Source organism: Schistocerca americana, unplaced genomic scaffold, assembly GCF_021461395.2.
Source record: "Schistocerca americana isolate TAMUIC-IGC-003095 unplaced genomic scaffold, iqSchAmer2.1 HiC_scaffold_38, whole genome shotgun sequence".
Lineage (NCBI taxonomy): Eukaryota > Metazoa > Arthropoda > Insecta > Orthoptera > Acrididae > Schistocerca > Schistocerca americana.
Genome location: NW_025726104.1, coordinates 3,549,941 through 3,573,010, shown reverse-complemented (window position 1 = coordinate 3,573,010; position 23,070 = coordinate 3,549,941). Strand labels below are relative to the sequence as shown.

The 23,070-nt window shown below is 45.6% G+C and overlaps 1 protein-coding gene across 1 annotated transcript; it reads right to left on the bottom strand.

Moving 5' to 3' along the window:
* Positions 1-20,768: 20,768 nt before the first annotated feature.
* LOC124581878 lies at positions 20,769-21,824 on the bottom strand. Its single transcript, XM_047131301.1, has one exon. The coding sequence runs from the start codon at positions 21,822-21,824 to the stop codon at positions 20,769-20,771; it is 1,056 nt and encodes a 351-aa protein (XP_046987257.1).
* Between the last annotated feature and the right edge of the window lie 1,246 nt (positions 21,825-23,070).

The following is a 23,070-nucleotide window of genomic DNA, read 5'->3' as shown; positions in this document are numbered from 1 at the left end:
CACAGGGGCCAATGTGAGGTTCTACTACTGAGACCTGGGCCTGGGTGGCAGCCAGTATGGGGAGGTGGTGCATTAGCCCATGCAAGCGCCTATTCTGAGAACCTGGCCCAGGGCAGCAGCAGTAGCGAGGAGGTGGAGCACTGGCCGAAGTGACTGTCTATTGAAGGGACCTGGGCCAGGATGGCATCAGATGTTAGGAGGTTGCTGGTGAGAGTGTCTATTGCCATGACCAGGGCCAGGGTGGCAGCAGGTGGGAGGATGTGGCATGGTGGCTGAAGTGAGCATCTAATAGTAGGAGCTGGTCCATGGAGGCAAGAGGAGTGAGGGGATGTAGTGTAGCCGATGTAAGTGTCTATTGCCAGGGCCTGGGCCAAGGTGGCAGCATCATCAAGGAGGTGGCACAGAGGCCGATGTGAGTTTCTTTTGCCATGACCTGGGCCAGGGTGGCAGCCAGTGTGTGGAAGTGGCACGGTAGAAAATGTGAGCGTCTATTTCTAGGACCTGGGCCAGGGTGGCAGCAGGTGTCGGGAAATGGAGCAGTGGCCAATGTGAGCATCTATTGCCACGATCTGGGCCAGGGTTGCAGCATCCCTGAATATGGAAGTTAATAGGAATATAAAAAAGGGAGGAAGGTTTATCTGTTTAGCGAGAGTAATAGAAGGCAGATTTCAGACTACCTAACACATCAAAACGAAAATTTCTGTTCCGACACTGACAATGTTGAGTGTTTATGGAAAAAGTTCAAGGCAATCGTAAAATGCGTTTTAGACAGGTACGTGCAGAGTAAAACTGTGGGGGACGGGAAAAACCTACCGTGGTACAACAACAAAGTTAGGAAACTACTGCGAAAGCCAAGAGAGCTTCACTCCAAGTTTAAACGCAGCCAAAACCTCTCAAACAAACAGAAACTAAACGATATCAAAGTTAGCCTAAGGAGGGCTATGCGTGGAGCGTTCAGTGGATTCGAAAGTAAAATTCTATGTACCGACTTGACAGAAAATCCTAGGAAGTTCTGGTCTTACGTTAAATCAGTAAGTGGCTCGAAACAGCATATCCAGACACACCGGGATGATGGCATTGAAACAGAGGATGACACGCGTAAAGCTGAAATTCTAAACACCTTTTTGCAAAGCTGTTTCACAGAGGAAGACCACACTGCAATTCCTTCTCTAAATCCTCGCACAAACGAAAAAATGGCTGACATCGAAATAAATGTCCAAGGAATAGAAAAGCAACTGGAATCACTCAATAGAGGAAAGTCCACTGGACCTGACGGGATACCAATTCGATTCTACACAGAGTACGCGAAAGAACTTGCCCCCCTTCTAACAGCCGGGTACCTCAAGTCTCTAGAGGAACTGAGGGTTCCAAATGATTGGAAAAGAGCACAGGTAGTCCCAGTCTTCAAGAAGGGTCGTCGAGCAGTTGCGCAAAACTATAGACCTATATCTCTGACGTCGATCTGTTGTAGAATTTTAGAACATGATTTTTGCTCGAGTATCATGTCGTTTCTGGAAACCCAGAATCTACTATGTAGGAATCAACATGGATTCCGGAAACAGCGATCGTGTGTGACCCAACTCGCTTTATTTGTTCATGAGACCCAGAAAATATTAGATACAGGCTCCCAGGTAGATGCTACTTTTCTTGACTTCCGGAAGGCGTTCGATACGGTTCCGCACTGTCACCTGATAAACAAAGTAAGAGCCTACGGAATATTTTTTTTTTTTATTTATTTATTTATTGTTCCGTGGGACCATATTTAGGAGAAGTCTCCATGGTCATGGAACGAGTCAATACATGAAATTATAACACGATTGTAGAAACAGATAAAATGAAATATAAGAAACATATTCAGGCGACAAGTCGTTAGTTTAAATAAAGAAAATCAAGAATGTAACACTGGAATTTGCTTAATTTTTTATCTCTTCCAGGAGCTCCTCGACAGAATAGAAGGAGTGAGCCATGAGGAAACTCTTCAGTTTAGACTTAAAAGTGTTTGGGCTACTGCTAAGATTTTTGAGTTCTTGTGGTAGCTTATTGAAAATGTATGCAGCAGAATACTGCACTCCTTTCTGCACAAGAGTCAAGGAAGTTCATTCCACATGCAGATTTGATTTCTGCCTAGTATTAACTGAGTGAAAGCTGCTAACTCTTGGGAATAAGCTAATATTGCTAACAACAAACGACATTAAAGAAAATACATACTGTGAGGGCAATGTCAAAATTCCCAGACTATTGAATAGGGGTCGACAAGAGGTTTTCGAACTTACACCATACATAGCTCGAACATCCCGTTTTTGAGCCAAAAATACCCTTTTTGAATCAGAAGAATTACCCCAAAAAATAATCCGTCCAAAACCTCATAGAGAAAAGAGACTATAGCATTTTCAGTTGTTAAGCCATTTCTAAAACCAAACTGTACATTTGACAGCAAATTATGTGAATTTAAATGCTGCAGTAACCTTGTATATACAACCATCTCGATAACTTTAGCAAACACCGATGGCATAGAAATAGGTCTATAATTGACAACATTATCCCTGTCACCCTTTTTATAAAGTGGCTTCACTACCGAGTACTTTAATCGGTCAGGAAACCGACCACTCCTAAAGGAAAAGTTACAGATATGGCTAAGTATTGAGCTAACATACGTGGAACAATACTTCAGTATTCTGCTAGATACCCCGTCATATCCATGAGAGTTCTTGGTCTTTAGTGATTTAATTATTAACTCAATCTCCCCCTTGTCAGTATCATGGAGGAGCATTTCAGGTAACAGTCTCGGAACACTTTTTTCTAAGAGCGCTATATGATTCCCTGTTGGGACTAGGTTTCTATTTAGTTCACCTGCTATATTCAGAAAGTGATTATTAAGTACTGTACATATATGCGACTTATCAGTAACACGGACATCCCCACTACGCACTGATTCTATATTCTCGACCTGTCTCTGCAGACCAGCCACTTCCTTTACGACTGACCATATGGTTTTAATTTTATCCTGAGACTTAGCTATTCTATCTGCATACCACATACTTTTTGCCTTCCTAATAACTTTTTTAAGCACCTTACAATACTGTTTGTAATGGGCTGCTGCATTTAGATTTTGACTGTTTCTAACGTTTTGATATAATTGCCACTTTGTTCTACAAGATATTCTTATCCCTTTAGTCACCCACCCAGGCTGCCTGTTTGTGTTAGTACCCTGTTTTGAACGTTCTAACGGAAAGCAACTTTCAAAGAGCACGAGAAAAGTCTTGAGGAAAGCATTATATTTATCGTCTACTGTATCAGCACTATAAACATCTTGCCACTCTTGTTCCTTGATAAGGTTTACAAAAGTCTGTACAGCAACTGGATCAGCTTTCCTAAAAAGTTGGTAACTATATTTAACATGTGTTGCAGCACAAAAATCTTTTAGACTTAAAATTTGTGCATCATGATCTGAAAGGCCATTCACCTTTTTGCTAACAGAATGCCCTTCTAATAATGACGAATGGACAAAAATATTGTCTGTGGTTGTTCTACTGTTCCCTTGCACTCTCGTTGGAAAGAATACGGTTTGCATAAGATTATATGATTTAAGGAGGTCTACCAGCATCCTTTTCCTTGCACAATCACTTATACAATTAATATTGAAGTCACCACATATAACTAACTTTTTGTATTTCCTATAAAGTGAACCAAGAACCTCCTCTAGCTTTAGCAAAAATGTTGTGAAATCGGAGTCTGGGGATCTATAAATAACAACAGTAAGAAGTTTAGCTCCACTAAATTTAACCACACCTGCACAACATTCAAACACCTTTTCAGTGCAGTACTTTGAAACATCAATTGACTCAAATGGGATACCGTTTTTCACATACATGGCTACTCCCCCACACCGCAAAGAGCTCCTAGAAAAGCTGCCAGCCAACCTGTATCCTGGTAAAGGAAGCCTCTGAATTATCTCCTTATTTAAGAAGTGTTCAGATATACCAATAATTTCAGAGTCAACATCTATAAGCAGTTCACTAACTTTATCTCTAATACCTTGTATATTTTGATGAAATATACTAATTCCCTCATTAATTGGATACCCAAGCTTTGTAGAAAGTGGTTTCTTTGTTAGAGAGACTTCCCTTAAGCAGGAATACCCATCAGCTGACTTCAATCTAAAAAAGGTACAGCTTTAACACCCACAACTACCGGAATTTTCCCATGAGTGATCACACCACCCCCACCTATGCTGTCACCTATAAGTTTTGCCAACCTCCCCTTCCCATACCTGTTGAGGTGCAGGCCACGTCTAGTGAAACCCGTCCTACTGATAGACTCCACCGACACCACTGAAATGTGACTCATGCCTTCTGTCATCAGCGCACCCCCAAGTCTCATATTATTACGCCTGACGGCTGTATTAAGATGAGGCCGATCGTGACGCTGAAACAGTTCCACTAAATGCACATTCGTGTTGCCAGTCTGAGTGGCTATCTTTTCCAGGTCACCATCTATGTGGTACTCCCCATCCCTATCAATACTATTACCAGCCCCACCCACAATCACTATCTGATCCTCTTTAGTAAAATCCCTACATAACCCCCCTATGTTAAAAGTCACCTGAGCCAATCCTGCATTAGGCTTCACAATGCTGGTGACCTGGTACTTACTCCCCAAAACTTCCTGCAACTGCTGGCCTACACCTCTACCATGAGAACTACCTAACAGCAGAACCTTCTTTTTTCTCTTAGACTTTGCAACTGTCCTAGCCACCGTAACTGCTGAGGTCTGCTGCATACTTCCTATATCTACAGCTACTAGAGATTCCTCTCCACTAGACTCTGACAGTTGGTCATATCTATTACAAACACCAATAGTAAAACTATCTGAAAATCTCCTTCTCCTAGCAGATCTCTTGCCAACAGCCAGCTCCCATTCCCCAACCCCCTTCTCCCTCCTCATCCTATCTAGCTCCTCCTGTGCGTTTTTCAACGGCACCTGAAGGGCACAGATCTTACGCTCCTGCTCCTCTATCAACTTACTCTTGCTACATAACCTGCAATTCCAGGAGAGGATCTCACCAGAATGCCCACTGGCTTCCCCACTGCATTCCCTCCAGTGAAAATACTTCGAAAAAGTATCACACCGCAATCCACTACTCACGAACCTACGGCAAAGCCCACACTTCTCACTCATGGTAAAATTTTACAATTATTGAAACAAGAAAACAACTTTATCTAAGTTCCGCTACTACAATAAGAAGATGTTAAAAACTGACTACAATTATCACAAACTTGCTCTACAAGGAAAGTAACTATTATTATTGGCAGTATTAATCAACAACAAACGAGAATTTAACAAAATACTAACACAGAAAGAAAATCAAACGTCTAATGACAGTAACGAAACTGAAAATTTCTTCTGAAGTTATTTCACCGGAAAACACCAAGAACACCGGTTGAAGACTACTAAAGTTCCTAAATAAACTACTATACACAAACAATTAATTAGTACTTAGCTTTCGATGCGCCGCTACAGCTGCAACTGGTCAGCGCGGAATGTAAACACGGGTAAGAGGTTAAGTTGCTCGATACGAAACACTCACAAATATCAGGTCACAACACAAGAAATGCAGAGGTGAATGAAGAAACCACTAATAAGTCACTTATATAGTAAATATTGTCACAAAAACAGTTAAAATATATATCTGAAACCTAAAAATAGATGAAAACTAAGAGAGCGATCTCACACGCAGTCACGCGCTTATGACGTCAGCTCTGTGGCTGGATTGAAGAGTTTTTAGCAAACAGAACACAGCGTGTTGTTATCAATGTTTAATAAACTCAAGTGGCAGACAATGCAAGAGAGGCGCTCTGCATCGCGGTGTAGATTGCTCGCCAGGTTTCGAGAGGGTGCGTTTTTGGATGAGGTATCGAATATATTGCTTCCCCCTACTTATACCTCCCGAGGAGATCACGAATGTAGAATTAGAGAGATTAGAGCGCGCACGGAGGCTTTCAGATAGTCGTTCTTCCCGCGTACCATACGCGACTGGAACACGAAAGGGAGGAAATGACAGTGGCACGTAAAATGCCCCCCGCCACACACCTTTAAGTGGCTTGCGGAGTATAAATGTAGATGTAGATGTAGATGTAGAGGTGGAGCAATGGCTGACGTGTTTATTGACGGGCTCAGGTAGGATTTTCTCGGAAATACACTCCTGGAAATGGAAAAAAGAGCACATTGACACCGGTGTGTCAGACCCACCATACTTGCTCCGGACACTGCGAGAGGGCTGTACAAGCAATGATCACACGCACGGCACAGCGGACACACCAGGAACCGCGGTGTTGGCCGTCGAATGGCGCTAGCTGCGCAGCATTTGTGCACCGCCGCCGTCAGTGTCAGCCAGTTTGCCGTGGCATACGGAGCTCCATCGCAGTCTTTAACACTGGTAGCATGCCGCGACAGCGTGGACGTGAACCGTATGTGCAGTTGACGGACTTTGAGCGAGGGCATATAGTGGGCATGCGGCAGGCCGGGTGGACGTACCACCGAATTGCTCAACATGTGGGGCGTGAGGTCTCCACAGTACATCGATGTTGTCGCCAGTGGTCGGCGGAAGGTGCACGTGCCCGTCGACCTGGGACCGGACCGCAGCGACGCACGGATGCACGCCAAGACCGTAGGATCCTACGCAGTGCCGTAGGGGACCGCACCGCCACTTCCCAGCAAATTAGGGACACTGTTGCTCCTGGGGTATCGGCGAGGACCATTCGCAACCGTCTCCATGAAGCTGGGCTACGGTCCCGCACACCGTTAGGCCGTCTTCCGCTCACGCCCCAACATCGTGAAGCCCGCCTCCAGTGGTGCCGCGACAGGCGTGAATGGAGGGACGAATGGAGACGTGTCGTCTTCAGCGATGAGAGTCGCTTCTGCCTTGGTGCCAATGATGGTCGTATGCGTGTTTCGCGCCGTGCAGGTGAGCGCCACAATCAGGACTGCATACGACCGAGGCACACAGGGCCAACACCCGGCATCATGGTGTGGGGAGCGATCTCCTACACTGGCCGTACACCACTGGTGATCGTCGAGGGGACACTGAATAGTGCACGGTACATCCAAACCGTCATCGAACCCATCGTTCTACCATTCCTAGACCGGCAAGAGAACTTGCTGTTCCAACAGGACAATGCACGTCCGCATGTATCCCGTGCCACCCAACGTGCTCTAGAAGGTGTAAGTCAACTACCCTGGCCAGCAAGATCTCCGGATCTGTTCCCCATTGAGCATGTTTGGGACTGGATGAAGCGTCGTCTCACGCGGTCTGCACGTCCAGCACGAACGCTGGTCCAACTGAGGCGCCAGGTGGAAATGGCATGGCAAGCCGTTCCACAGGACTACATCCAGCATCTCTACGATCGTCTCCATGGGAGAATAGCAGCCTGCATTGCTGCGAAAGGTGGATATACACTGTACTAGTGCCGACATTGTGCATGCTCTGATGCCTGTGTCTATGTGCCTGTGGTTCTGTCAGTGTGCTCATGTGATGTATCTGACCCCAGGAATGTGTCAATAAAGTTTCCCCTTCCTGGGACAATGAATTCACGGTGTTCTTATTTCAATTTCCAGGAGTGTATATGATGAGGTAAGATAATGGAAAATAAATAATGATGTAAGAAATATGTGAACATATAAATGCAGAAAGCATGTTTTAATACAATTTTTTTGTGTGTGAACAAATGTTGAAATAAGAGGAAAGATCCACGGAATGAAGTTTTGCTTTGGACTGCAGTAACAAATGTTACACTGAAAACAAACCCCGTCTTTCCTTTTGTGTTATTCCGCTATGTGTTTGTGTACCCTTGTGTATTTATGTTTGTCCTAACGTTATGTGTTTAGCAAACAACATTCATGTTACAGAAATTTTCTATTTCTGAGCTGCACACACTATGATGAGAAATACTGTTACACTCAAATTTAATTTGCATTAATAATATGTTATTTACTTCGTAAAGATGATTAGACACTATTCACGAAAGATATTCTGATCTTTTATGTATTTACTTATGTCATAATTCCTGTAGCACTGATGTGTACGTTTATTTCCATTCTTTTGTAAAGGCTATATCACTACAAATGTTATGTGTATTATTGTTTTTAATGATGTTTTCTGTACCTTTGTAATTGTATTCTCATGTTATAAAATTGCAATTGACACTACTTCATCAAATTAAGTAACTTATGTAAGCATTCATTTCATAGTGAACATTTCTGTTGGGAATAGTATATGCACAATATGTGAGAAGTTGAGACTCTTAGTGCTTGCTCGTGCGTTAATAATTGAGCAAGGGACTGGTTAACAGCATTGCTGGTTCTATGGACAATTCCAAAAACATTGTGAGTGCATAAGTAATGGTTTAAGGACTTGCTATATTGTCCGTAAGACTCTTCGATGGTGATTGTGCACCTGCACAGCCGCAACAGGTGGCTGCTGACCATCTCTACAGTGACTGCAGTGGGTCTGCACTTTTGATGACCCCCCACCACTACCATACTCTCTACCAGGACTCCTGTGGGTCTGCTCTGTGATGACCTACCATCCAATATTCTTCAAAAATTCGAATGACTGTGTTTTGGGTTTGTTCTGTTGTGGCCCATTACCTCTCTGCATGTCATGATTGAGCACTGTCTTTCCGTTGGAAGAACAACATTATATCTTCGAGACTGCATGGACATTAACTACTTACGTGTGCATTTTCTTTTACTGCTCAGAGATTCAGAAAAAAAGAAAACTGTAATTACTATCGTTATGAATGATCTGGACTGTCTTTATGAGAAAAATTCTTGCTTTTGACCTACATTGCATCAAAAGTGTGTGCATTTGATATCTTTGTTATTGTAATTATGAAAAATTATATCAAACCATTATTGGCCACGGCTCAAAACAATTCGTAACATTTTCTGTGGGGAGCATGATGGCTATGTAGGTTAGGTTTTTATGTTGGTAACGCCACATAGCTCTCTGTATGAAAATCCCTGACTGTGTTGTGTGCAGCCTGTTGCTGGTTTGTGTTGTTGGAATATTTACTATAGTAGTGTTAGGCAGCGGAATGTGAACAGTGCGTAACGTTGCGCAGTTGGATGTGTGCCACCAGCAGTAGTGGATGTGAGGAGAGAGATGGCAGAATTTTAAGAGTGGACGATCTGGACATATGTCTGCCAGAAAGAGTAAATTTGGAATACTGGATATCACGAACTGACATATATATATTATGAATTTTGAACATTCTTAAAGTACATACATTGATTGTTCTCTATCAAAATCGTTCATTTGCTGACTATGTCTATCAGTAGTTATAGTTAGTGCCTTCAGTAGCTAGAACCTTTTATTTAGCTGGCAGTAGTGCCGCTCGCTGTTTTGCAACAGTTCCAGTAACGAAGAGTTTTGTGAGGTAAATGATTCATGAAAGGTAGAGGTTACTGATAGTCAGGGCCATTCTTTTGTAGCGATTTTTGAAAGTCAGATTGCGTTGCGCAAAGATATTGTGTGCCAGTTTAGTGTTGATCCGAATAAGTAAAGAGATTAATGACTCAGTACATTTAGTTTTGCCCAGATGTTTGAAAATCAAATAATTTAGAGGATTATAAGCTCAGTAATTAATTAATTTTTCGAAGGATATGTTTCAAATTGTGTGGAGGTGGCACAGTGGCCGATGTGAGCGTCCACTGCCAGGATCTGGAACAGGGAGGGCAGCAGGCGTGAGGAGGTAAGGTGGAGGCTGATGTGAGGGTTTGTTGCCAGGACCTGGGCAAGTGTGGCAGTAGGGGTGGCGAGGTGGAGAGGTGGCTGATATTACTGTTTACTGCCAGGACCTGGGCCAGGGTGGCAGCAGGTAGGGGGAGGTGAGTGATGGCAGATGTCAGCGACCATTGCCAGTGACTTGGCCAGGGGGCAGCAGGTGTGGGGAGATGTAGCAGCGGCCAATGTGATCGTCTATTGCCAAGACCAGGGCCAGGTTGGCAGGTGGCATGAAGAGGTGGAGTGGTGACCGATGCGAGCGTCTATTGCCAGGACCTGGGTTTGACTGGCAGCCAGCACAAGCAGGTGGAGCAGTGACCAATGCGAGCGTTTATTGCATGTAACTGGGCAGGGTGACACAAGTTGTGTTGAGATGGCATGGTCGCCGATGTGAGCGTCTATTGCCAAGACTCAGGGCCAGTTTGGCAGTAGGAACAACGAGGTGGAGCAGTGGCTGATGTGAGCATCTATTGCCTCAGGGGAAGCCGGCGCATAGAGTTCGGGTTTGGGCCAAATTGAGTGTCTATTGCCAAGACATGGGCCACGGCGGTAGCAGTTGAGGGAGTGTGGTGTGGCGGCTGATGTGAGCGTCTATTGCCAGCCTCAAGGGTGAGGGAAGCAGCAGGTGTAAGGTGGTGGCGACGTGGCAGATGTGAGCATCTACTGCTAGGGCCTGAACCAGGGTGCCGGCTGTTGTGGAGAGGTGGTGAGGTGGTGTGGTGGCAGATGATACCGTCATTTGCCACGGCCTGGGCCAGGGTGGCAGTATGCGCTAAGAGGTGGCACAGAGGTTGATTTGATCGTCTATTGCCAGAACCTGGACCAGGATGGCAGCAGGCTCGAAGATGTCAAGCGGTGGCTGATGTGAGCATCTATTGTCAGGACCTGAGCCATGGAGGAAGCAGCCACGAAGAGTTTGAGTGGATGCCAAATTGAGCGTCTATTGCCAGGACATGGATCATGGCGGCATAAGACGAGAGGAAGTGGAACGGTGGCTGATATAAGTGTTTACTGCCAAGACCTGGGCTAGGGCGACAGCGTGTGTGAGCAGTTGGCACTGTGTCTGATGTGACTGTCTCTTGTCATTACCTGGGCCACTGTGGCAGCAGTCACGGTTAGGTGGTGTGGAGGCTGATGTGAGCGATAATTGCCAGGACCTGAGCCACGGTGGCAGCAGGCGCAAGAAGGTCGTATGTTGGCCAACGTGAGCTTCTATTGCCTGGACCTATTTGAGGGAAGCAGCAGGTGTGGGGTGGTGGCTTGGTGGCAAATATGAGCGTCTATAGCCAGGATTTGGGCGAGGGTAGCAGAATGTGCAAGGAGGTGGAGCAGTGGTTGATGTGAGTGTCTATTGCCAGGACCTGTGTAATCGGATGACCGGAGTGGGAGACGTGTTCAGGGTTGTAAGGCTTTGCTTTGTGGAAGAAGGTGGCTGTTTGTAGAATTCTGCTCTAGGCGCTACAGTCTGGAACCGCGCGACCTCGGGAATGAAAGTGTGTGATGTCCTTAGGTTAGTTAGGTTTACGTGGTTCTAAGTTCTAGGGGACTGATGAACCCATAGTGCTCAGAGCCATTTGAAACATTTTTTTAGCAATCTTTCTCTTTCTTGTTGATTCTCCCAATACATTTTCCGGTGGCTCAGCCCCACCACACGTGTTGTGGTGGAGCCTTGTTGATGCACGCAGTCCGTGGAACGCGACACCGGGCTCGGTCCACGGCTGCGCAGGCTGTTGGAGGTTAGCAGCACGAGGTCTGGCCCAGCTCGCCTCCTGCAGATGCTGCGGCTCGTGACAATGCCGGGAGTCGCCAGTGGAGCAGCAGCCAATGCCCACCGACAGCCGGTCTTCGGAGGCAGCGTCACTGACGATGACGACGTTACAGCGACCAGATGCCTATTCGATCGAACCAAATGCTGGCGCCCTTAAATAGCGCAAGCCGCTGTTGAATCTCCGGGTACGCAGTGGGGTGTCTGTTAGAAAGTTTTTGATGATTTGCCTAACACACCCACACCACACGCGGCCCGCGCCTGTGTAATTCTGCTAATGCTGCGTTCTGATGATTGCTGTGCACGTACACACATACCGACGCTCGTTGCAAAACTATGTCACCTGCATAGTGCACTGTCCAGCCTTTGTCCACCGTTTGCTGTGAAGCTGGCGCATCGCGCACTGAAACACACCAAATCACAATTTCGCACCGTATTTCCTAAAAATCACCCCCTGTCTTCTACAACTGTGCCAGGGTGGCAGCAGGAGCAAGTAGGTGGCACGGAGGTCGATGATCTCGGCCAGGTTGGCAGCCTTCACTTGCAGGTGGACCAGTGGCCAATGTCAGCATATATTGCGAGGACCTCGGCAGTGTGGCAGCAGTTGTGTGGAGGTTGCACGGGTACCTATGTGAGCATCTATTACCAGGAATCTATGCCAGGTAGGCAGCAAGCACGACGAGGTAGAGCGGTGGCTGATGTGAGCATCAACTGCCAGGATGTGAGCCAGGTTGGTCGTAGGTGCGAGGAGGTAGAGTGGACACCGATGTTAGCATCTATTGCCAGGGCTTAGGCCAGTGTGGTAGTAGGGGCGAAGTGGTGGATTGGTGGCCGATGTGTGTCTATTGTCAGTACCTGGGCTAGGGTGGCAGCAGGTGTGGGGAGGTTGTGTGATGACAGATGTGAGTGACCAATGCAAGGGCGTCAATCGCCAGGGCCTGGGCCAGGCTGGCAGCAGGTGTGGGGATGTGCAGCAGTGGCCAAAAATCATTGTCTATTGCCAGAACATGGGCCCAGGTAGCAGAAGGTGCTAGGTGGTGGAGAGGTGACTGATGTGAGTGTCTATTGCAAGAGCCCAGACCAGGTTGGTAGCAGGAGCAAGGAGATGGAACAGAGGCTGATGTGAATTTCTATTGCCACGACCTGGGCCAGGGTGGCAGGTGGTATGGGGAACTGGCATGGTAGCCGATGTTAGTGACTATTTCAAGGACTTGGGCCAGTGTGGCAGGAGATTTGGGGAAGTGGAGCGGTGGCCAATGTGAGCGTCTACTGCCAGGCCTGGGCCAAGGTGGCAGCAGGTGCAAAGAGGTTGTGTGGGTTGTCGATGTGAGTGCTTATCGACAGGTTCTGGGTCAGGGTGGCTGTAGCCATGAAGAGGTGGTGCGGCAGCCGATGTGAGCATCTACTGCCAGGACCTGGATTAGGGTGGCAGCCGGCATGTGCAGGTGGGGCAGTGGGCAATGTGAGTGTCTACTGCAAGAACCTTGCAGGGTGGCAGCAGTTGTGTGAAGGTGGCACAGTCGCTGATTTCCAGGACTTGTGGCGAGGTTGGCAGCAGGCACAACGAGATGGAGCAGGTCCTGATGTGAGCGACTACGGCCAGGATGTGGGTCAGGGTGGCAGCAGGTTCGAGAAGGTAGAGTAACGGCTGAGGTGAGTATCTATTGCCAGGACATGAATCTCGACGCAATTTGTGTATTCCATCTTCATTGAGAGGTTCTGAACGTTACAATTAACTGTCAGTTTTGCGTCGGATTCGAAAAACTATACTCACAGGAGAACGACCAAAGGGTGCCCGAGGTAGCATTAGACCCTTGGAGACAAGTCGGCTGGAGGACGATATATTGAATCTCGACGCAATTTGTGTATTCCATTGTCATTAAGAGGCTCTGAACGTTGCAATTAACTGTCAGTTTTGCGTCGGATTCGAAATACTAGACTCACAGGAGAACGACGGTAAGGTGCCAAAGGTGCTCAGAGTTATCAGCGAGCGGAACGCTGCCAAGCGCTGACGTAATCACATGCAACTGTTACATAAGCATATCTACTGTGATAGGCCCCTGAGGGGAGCCAGGGAGCAGGATACTGAGTGAGGTGTGGTGCTACAAAAGCATAAAATCGGTTCTCGGCTTTTGGCAAGATCAATGTGTAGTTTTTATTAATGATAATACACCATACAATCACCAACAAATTTACAATCTTCCATATTAGATGTAACGCTTATTTTAGACCAAATATAAATTTTTTCGTCGGAATTAATCTTACGTCTAGTCCTACAATTAAGTGACAATGAACCATAAGGTACTAAGTAAGAACGGGGGCGAGTTTGCCTGTGGAGAATAACATGTGCCCCGGCCCGCTTGTGGGCGAGTTTGTACAGGCGACTAAGCAGCGTGCGCTTGTATCTTGAGCTATAAATAGCTGCTGATTCAACTTCGCGCATTCATTATATGAATAGCATTATTCAAGAATGGGTCGCCGTTTTGGATATCGCCGTCGCAGACGAATACTGGTCTACAAACAATTGGTGAATATTACTGGCACTTATGGTACCGTTCCAGCGCCAGGTGCCAGTAAAATGGTATCAAATCTCAAGAAGATTGCTAGTCTACCTATATTGTCAGGTCCTAATTACTTCTTAGGAGGACGATGTATTGAATCGCGACGCAATTTGTGTGTTCCATCGTCATTAAGAGGTTCTGAACGTTACAATTAACTGTCAGTTTTGCGTCGGATTCGAAAAACTAGACTCACAGGAGAACGACCATAGGGTACCCGAGGTAGCAATAGACCCTTGGATAAAAGTCAGCTGGAGGACGATGTATTGAATCTCGAAGCAATTTGTGTGTTCCATCGTCATTAACAGGCTCTCAACGTTACAATTAACTATCAGTTTTGCGTCGGATTCTTAAAACTAGACTCACAGGAGTACGACGATAATGTGCCAGAGGCCGCAATAGACCCTTGGAGACACGACGGCTGTGGGACGATGTATTGAATCTCGACGCAGTTTGTGTGTTCCATCGTCATTAAGACACTCTGAGCGTTACAATTAATTGTCAGTTTTGCGTCGGATTCGGAAAACTAGACTCACAGGAGAACCACTATGAGATGACCGACACAGCAATAGACCGTTGCAGACATTTGCGCTAGAGGACAATGCATTGAATCGCGACGCAATTTGTGTGTTACATGGTCATTTCTGTGTTTCGTTCCACACACTGGGCAAGATATTTTTAAAGCTTTTTATGAATACTACTGGGTGTACTGATTTCCGTTCAGTAGTAAACGTTTGAAATTGTCTATTTTTGATTAAACTTTCTTCCACTAATATTTTTGAACTACATGGTTTTGCTCCTTGGACATATGCTGTGTGCTCCGAACCGAAGCTACAGCTCTTCGCATTATCGACTACAGATTCCCCATTGTTGTATCGCGTATAAGTTTGTGCGTTGCCGAAACCATGGGCTGTTGGCGACAGAGGTTCCTGTTCCAAATGTTTTCTGCTTTGTGCTAAACCCTTCTCCAGGTCGGATATCCGTTTGTTCATATTCACTTGCCACTGCGGAATATCCTCACTGAGTATTTGTTTGATGGTTTGCACGTCGTTCTGTACCTGACTATTCACTGCGGTACTGAACGATTCAGAGCCTCTATTTGCTATGGCTGCTTGTACTTTGGAATTAATGTTCTTGTCAATCTCACACTCCTTCACTTCTAGCCATGAGTTGAATTCTGTTTCAATTTTAGTTGCTTGTTCGTTCCACTTCTGCTCTAGAAGCTGCGTGGAATCTATTTCTAGCTTTTCTACTCGATTGGCTAATACACCTATTTCGTCTACCCTATTAGTGTTTGCTACTTGCAGGTTGTTGACCTGTTCAGTCAGCTCCTGCACGGCCTTAGGTATCGACTCATAATTCTGTTTCATATCTGCAATCTCTTTTTTCATGTTTTCTAACGATTGCACAAGTTGCTGGTCCCGCTCAGCTTGCCGGCGATCTCGCTCAGCTTGCTGGCGGTCTCGCTCGACTTGCAGTAGCGCAAATTCTGCCTGGTAATTCAGCACGCGCTCTAATATAGCCTAATATAGCGAATACCCACCAGGCAGATTACCACTCTCTGGTTCCTGCTTTTCTGGTGGTGGTACAACTTCTTTCTCTACATCCCCTTGAGGACTAGTGGGCGGTGGCACCACTTCCTGTGCCCCTGCCCCCACATTCTCACATGTTATATCCTCAAAGAGAGTACTAGTACTACTTGAGGTACCCGGTTCCACATTTCCTGCACTAACTAATTGTTGTTCCTCAGTATCCATATTGCTCGGACGTTGACTACGCAACTTAACCATATTCATAAATTGCTTACTAAACCACAAAGTCTGACAGTTTTGCCCCTTGCACACAAAATACGTTAATTTATCTACACTAACTGCACACTAAAAATTACTATCTACCATCAACTTTGTCCTGTCACAAACACTAACATCAAACTACGCACAATATGCACACCACTAGCGAAATGAGATCACTTCACTGGAGCTCGACTTCTACAAACAGGACAACTACACTGTAGTCTTACCTTTAGTTTATCTTATCTCGGGGTTCGGCTGCCCCCGGATTACGTAGTCGTTACAGCTTCTCAGTACTATCAGGATCGTCTTCTCAGACTCGTTTGCAGTAGTACGTTTTGTCATGAAAGAGTGTTTACACATTCATTAATACATAGCATTGATTATGATATACATGCATACATTTATCACTGAATACATATATATCTACACATACATAACAATCAACACTGAAAGAAAAATATATAAAATTTTATATTTGTGGCCACTGCAAATTCGGGCCCCGCGTTTTTGGGCGACAGTTTCGCGTTTTTTATTATCGCATATACGAAAAGAGCCGCGAAATATCTGTTAATAATGCTGTGCTTTGCTTTTCTTTATCATCATTACCCTTTAGCGGAATAAAATGTATATATGGAAGTCTTATTGTTATTTAAGGAACGATTTTTCGTAACTGTAACTCATGCCAAGAATCAATATATCTTCCCTACTTCATAGTGATTAAAAGTTGAAATTACTTTGTTATGAGCACTGATGTTACAGTCCGTGTGATCGTTCAAAAACACAAGTTCGCAGTGGATTTTATTTCTCGTTAAAATGCTATTTCATACCACGACTAGCCCAAGAACATGAGACTCTCATTAAAAAATACGTTGTCACTATAAAGTTTGCCAGATCAGAACGGAGCACAGCAAGATTCCTATCAGATTCTGAAGGTACATTAAATTATTTGCACTGTAAATTATATCCTATCGGCAGCCCGCGTCAATCTGCAACACATCATAAAATCTGCTGATCTTCACTGCCAGTCTGGGAGCTAAAAGAAATAATATTATTTTACTATTATTTTACCGCTTCCTTGCGGTATGCTCGACTATATTGTAAGTCGTTTAAATACGCAGCGGCAGCGGCTCTTCGTTCTCCACGCAGCTCAGCACCACAGATAATATTTATATAACTGAAAAATGTCTCAACAGGATGGGATAATATGCAAGCAAGCTTAACAATAAATAATACAAGTTTTCATTTAAACAACTCTATTAAAACCTTTAAATATCTCAGTGATTACAGACCTTTGTGAATTCGCACGTAATGGCGTACATTGCTTAGTCTCGACAAAAGAATGCTACACTAGCGTTCGCTACTACGACACAGGATATCTTACTCGTTCGACTCCCAGATGAAGAAGACAAAGAAATTGCTATTCGTCACGTATTATATACTAGTTACTTATTTTAATCTTTGTTCGACATTTATCGTCTGTGGCGGTTTCATTACTCGCCGACGCAGATATTCTCAGAAATAAATAATAAAAAAAATACATAATTTTATACAATAACACAATATGATACATATAATTTTCTCGTTACTACATAATATGTTGTTTTTGTTTCTTACTAGACGTTACAACTAGATACATCTAGTGGACCCACTATATCCATTGCACATTTTTCAAATACTGTTTCAGCTGTGTCTGTAATTTCTAAAGGCATCCTTGTTTTCATTTGTGTGTTTTTGTTCTTTTGACATGATAGACACTTCCTAATATAATTTTCAATGTCCCGCTTCATTCCGCGCCACTGCTTGTACGCTTTTATCCTCTCGAATGTCCTATGCATTCCCTGGTGCCCTCCCAAGGGATTATCGTGCATCTCCTTTAATATACTTTCCTTTTCTTCGGGGCTAATTTCCTCATTACTATTTGTCTCTTGGTCTATCTCACCTGACACTTGCGCTTGCCGCACGTTTACGGAACTCTGTTCCGCCTTTTCTTGTGCTACTGAGGTTCTTTCTGCCTCCACATTTCGCTTTAAACTTGTCTCTTCCTTTCCTTCCTGCCTTATCCGGCTTAACGCGTCCGCATTACTGTTTAGCCTTCCTGGCTTATATACTACCTCGTAGTCGCACTCTTCGAGCTTCAGTCTCCACTTTAGGAGCCTCGAACTCGGATCCTTCACACTAAATATCCATGTTAGTGGCTTATGGTCTGTCACCACTGTGAATTTTCGCCCATACACGTATGGTCTAAACTGTTTTACCGCGTACACTATAGCCAACAACTCTTTTTCCGTTGTACTATAGTTCAGTTCTGCTTTGTTCAGTGGTCTGGATGCATATGCAATCGGCAAGTCTTCGCCAATCTTTTTCCCTTGCGATAACACGGCTCCCAACGCTGCGTTACTCGCATCCGTTGTGATTATAAACGGTTTCGTAAAGTCGGGATACTGAAGTAACGGAGGATTCACTAATTTCTCTTTCAGTTCCTCGAACGCATTCTTCTGTCGTTCTCCCCATTGGTATTCTACTCCTTTCTTTAAGAGTTCATGGAGAGGTTTCGCAATTTTGCTGAAATTTGCAATGAAACGTCGATAGTAACCTATCAATCCTAGAAACCCTTTTAGTTCTTTTGTTGTTCTCGGCTGTGGGAAGAACTTCACCTTCTCCACCTTTGCCATATCCGGTGATATTCCCTTGTCCGTGATACAATGACCTAGGAAGATTACCTCCTTCCTCAGAAATTCACACTTGTCCGGTTGCAACTTCAAATTGTGCTCTCGCAACCTGTCAAATATTTCCCGGAGTTTTTCGTTATGCTCCTGCAGGTTTTTCCCATAACATGCTATGTCGTCCAAATAGACAAAACATTTAACACCTTGTAAACCTGCCAATACTGTGTTCATTAGTCTCTGGAAACATCCTGGGGCTCCTTTCAGTCCCATCGGCATTCTTTTGTATTCGTAATGCTGATAGTTTGAGCTGAATGCCGTTTTCTCTCTGTCCTTCTCGTCCGTCAATATTTGATGGTACCCGCTTGCAAGGTCAAGCGTCGAGAAGTACTTGGCTTGCCCTAATTGATCCAGGATATCGGAGATATTCGGCAGTGGAAATGCATCGCCTACCGTGATGTCATTTAATTGTCGGTAGTCCACTACTATTCTCCACTTCTGCTTGCCACTTGCATCCAACTTCTTTGGAACTAACAGTAACGGTGCGTTCCATGCGCTCTTGCTTTCGACAATTATGTCATCCTTCAGCATTTGTTCTATCTGCTCTCTTAGCACTTCCTTTTGCGCTTCAGGGATCCTGTACGGTCTAGCGTTCACTACCTTCCCCGCGTGTTCCGGCGCAATCGGTATTCTATGTTTCACTGCAGAAGTATAGGACAGTTTGTCCCCCGGTAGATGAAATACATCTCCGTACTCCGTGCAGACCTCTGCTAGAGCGCTCTTTTCTTCGACATTCAAATGATCCATTCTGAGTTGCCTTCGCAACACACTAGCACGACTTTCCGTCTTACCTACTGCTTCAGTGCTACATTTTACTTCGCGTACTTTCGCTATTCTTTCTAACTCTTCCGTTACTAATCTTACATTTTCTAGTCGAACTCTGTCCTCTGACACGTTTAATGCACGTACTATGCATTTCCCATTTCGCACTTTTACTAATGACTCAGGTACATGTACCCCTTGTGCAATCTCCTGCCTCGGTATGACCATTTCTCTTTCGATTCCCCGTGGTACCTTTCCGTCCACTTCCAACAACATTATTCTTTCTTCCCGGGGCCCTATCTCCCCGCCTATTTCTGAATCTGCTTCTATCTCTTGTCCCTTTGGTTCTTCCTCTACTACTAAGGGTATATCTCGCCCTTTTAGTCTTATTACTTTACCCGCATAGTCCAGCTTGACTCTATGCTGTGTTAAGAAATTTCTCCCTATCAATCCGTCGTACGGAATGTCTAGACCTCTACCGTACACGTGAAATTTCTGTCTCACCTTTTCAGATCCGTCTATACTTAAGTTTATTTGTACCGTGCCTATTGTGCTAACGGCTTCACTCGTTACACCTTTTAACCGAAGCTTTTCTGTTTCATTGATTCCCAGCCTACTCTTTACCGGAATGCTCGTCCTCTTTAACAAACACAATTGTGCTCCTGTGTCTATTAGCAACTTTAAGTACTTCTTTAGTTCTACGCAGTACAACATTACCACGTCGTTTTCTGTTGCACAGTCGATTACCCTCACTATGGGTTTACCTATTGCAACAAGGCCCGACTGCGCGGCCTTGCCGCCTCTTAGTTTCCCTGTACTACCTTTCCTGTTTTGCTCGATACTGGCACCCTGCCATTTCTCCAGGCGTGCCAGGGCCCTTCGTGGCAGTCTTTCGCGTAGTGGCCCTGCCGCTTACACTTAAAGCATGCAACATCTTTTACTCTTGTGCACGGAACTCCGCAGTTCCCTGGACTTTACCCGCATAGTCCAGCTGGACTCTATGCTGTGTTAAGAAATTTCTCCCTATCAATCCGTCGTACGGAATGTCTAGACCTCTACCGTACACGTGAAATTTCTGTCTCACCTTTTCAGATCCGTCTATACTTAAGTTTATTTGTACCGTGCCTATTGTGCTAACGGCTTCACTCGTTACACCTTTTAACCGAAGCTTTTCTGTTTCATTGATTCCCAGCCTACTCTTTACCGGAATGCTCGTCCTCTTTAACAAACACAATTGTGCTCCTGTGTCTATTAGCAACTTTAAGTACTTCTTTAGTTCTACGCAGTACAACATTACCACGTCGTTTTCTGTTGCACAGTCGATTACCCTCACTATGGGTTTACCTATTGCAACAAGGCCCGACTGCGCGGCCTTGCCGCCTCTTAGTTTCCCTGTACTACCTTTCCTGTTTTGCTCGATACTGGCACCCTGCCATTTCTCCAGGCGTGCCAGGGCCCTTCGTGGCAGTCTTTCGCGTAGTGGCCCTGCCGCTTACACTTAAAGCATACAACATCTTTTACTCTTGTGCACGGAACTCCGCAGTTCCCTGGTAAATTACACTGTGGACATCTCCACTCTCGTAACCCTCCATCGGTTTCTCTATCATTCCCTCTGAATTCCCTTACATCTATCGGGTGAACTTTCGTTAACCGCACCCAGCATTCCATGTCTGTGTGTCCCGGCCTGTCACACCCATAGCAAAAGTTTGTAAATTCTTTACCTGTCATGGCTCGTACTCTATGCTCTGGCCTGCTTTTCCTACACTTGCTCGCTATGTGACCTCTCAGCCCACAATTGAAACATCTCAACTCTTTACTTTCTCTCATGTTTTTTACAGCTTCCTTATTTCGAGTATACGTTATCCTCGGGGCTAGTCCCCGCTCTCTCATGGACAATATCGCACTCTCCTCCTGCAGTGCCAACTCCACTGCTGCTGCCAACGTGATTTCATCGCCTCTACTTCTCACTATTGTTTGTATTCTGTCATTACTTAAACCCTGTATAAAACACGCTCTTCCTAAGGAGTCAACTAGTTCTATTGCACCTTTCAAGTTTTCTCTGGCCGTAACTCTGTTTACCGCTTCGCGAAAGTCTCCCTGCATTTCATCAATTCTGCTTGCCCACATTGCTATCGGTTCCCCTTGTCCCTGTCTGGCTTGGAAAATTTTACATGCGTAGTAGTCTATAGTACGCTTACTGGCATAATTTTCTTCTAAAACGTGTTTCACCTCTTGCCACGTACCTGTGCGTTCACGCACCTGCAATCTCGACCTGGCCTCACCGGTTATCTTTGCTTTCACGAACTTCAATAACGTTTCGTGTTCCTCAGGCTTTACTAATTCAAAAGCTGCATCTACATTTTCGATAAATTCTCTTAAATCCTTCTTGTTCCCTTCGAACACTTTCGACACAATACATAGGGCCTCTTTCACTGACATCTTACCACTAGTGGAGGATGACGCAACTTCATTAGTTAGGGGCATCTTAACTAAGTTAACACTTTACACAACAAAATACAATATTCTTAATACAGTTTTAAAATTACCGCTTCTTTTGTGGTGCGCCGTCTGCTCTCTTGGCTCGCGTCGTCCTGCGCTGCTTCGCGCTCTCCTTGTGCCCGCGCTGTCCCGCGCTGCTCCGCGCTCTCTTTGTGCCCGCGCTGTCCCGCGTTGCCCCGCGCTGTGTCTGCGCCCGCACTGTCCCGCGCTGCTGCGATGCGCCGGCCGCCGCTCTGTGGGCTGTGCCGACCCCGTCGCTCTCCTCGGTTGCCGCTGCTACGGCTGCTGCCGCTTCTGCTGCTGCTCGGCCCGGACCCCCGGACTCGAACGCTGGCTGTTTAGGCACCTCTGTGCCTCGTCGCTCCGCGTCGCGCTGCCGCTGTCCTGCGTTGCCCTGCACCCGCGAGGACTACCTTTCTGGACTCTGACGTACTGGTGCTACTAATGCTGAAAGTTGCGAGTCGCCACAACTTCCTGCCAATTGCCACAGTCGCTGTAGCAAAATCTAATGTCTCTGCCTCCTATTTGCCTATGCGCCTTTGTGATAACCCCACACCTGGCACCAAAAAGTTTTTATTTATGTCGCGTCCCAAGCGTGGGTATTGCGAGGGATTGAGCGACACGGTTCGTGGATGGGATTTTAGCCGGTTGACCGTAATGAGAGGGAGACTTTTGATCTGGCTAAGATGTAATAATCCCTGGTTTTCACAAGGCTAGGAAGGTGATAGAAATTAAAGTCGTGATAACTTTAACAAATTGCAGTTTATTCTAAGTGAATACAAATCGCCCTATCTGACGGTGGTTGCACTCACAGGAAGGCCAAGTCTAATACAGAGACGGTGACTGACTCCACCGTTCCGACTGCCTACTAGAAGGTCTGCAACGTTTCTTAACACCCTACGTTAGAGTCCCGCGGCTACGCCCTGACGCTCTCCAGCGACTATCTCCGGCTGCCTGCCTACAGCCCGTTCCCCAGCCCAAGTCGGCTGCTGCTATCTAACTCTTCGCCCTCACCACACAAAACTTAGCTGCCCAGAGCGGCGTGCTCTCGGGTTTTGTTAACGTTTCCCCTCCGACTCCGCCAGCGCTTGGCCTGACGTAGCGTCGAAGGCAACGTGCCCTTATTTGGTAGCGTTAAAACATTGTTGTTGCTATTGTTCTTCAGAGGCTGAGTGGAGGGGCAGAG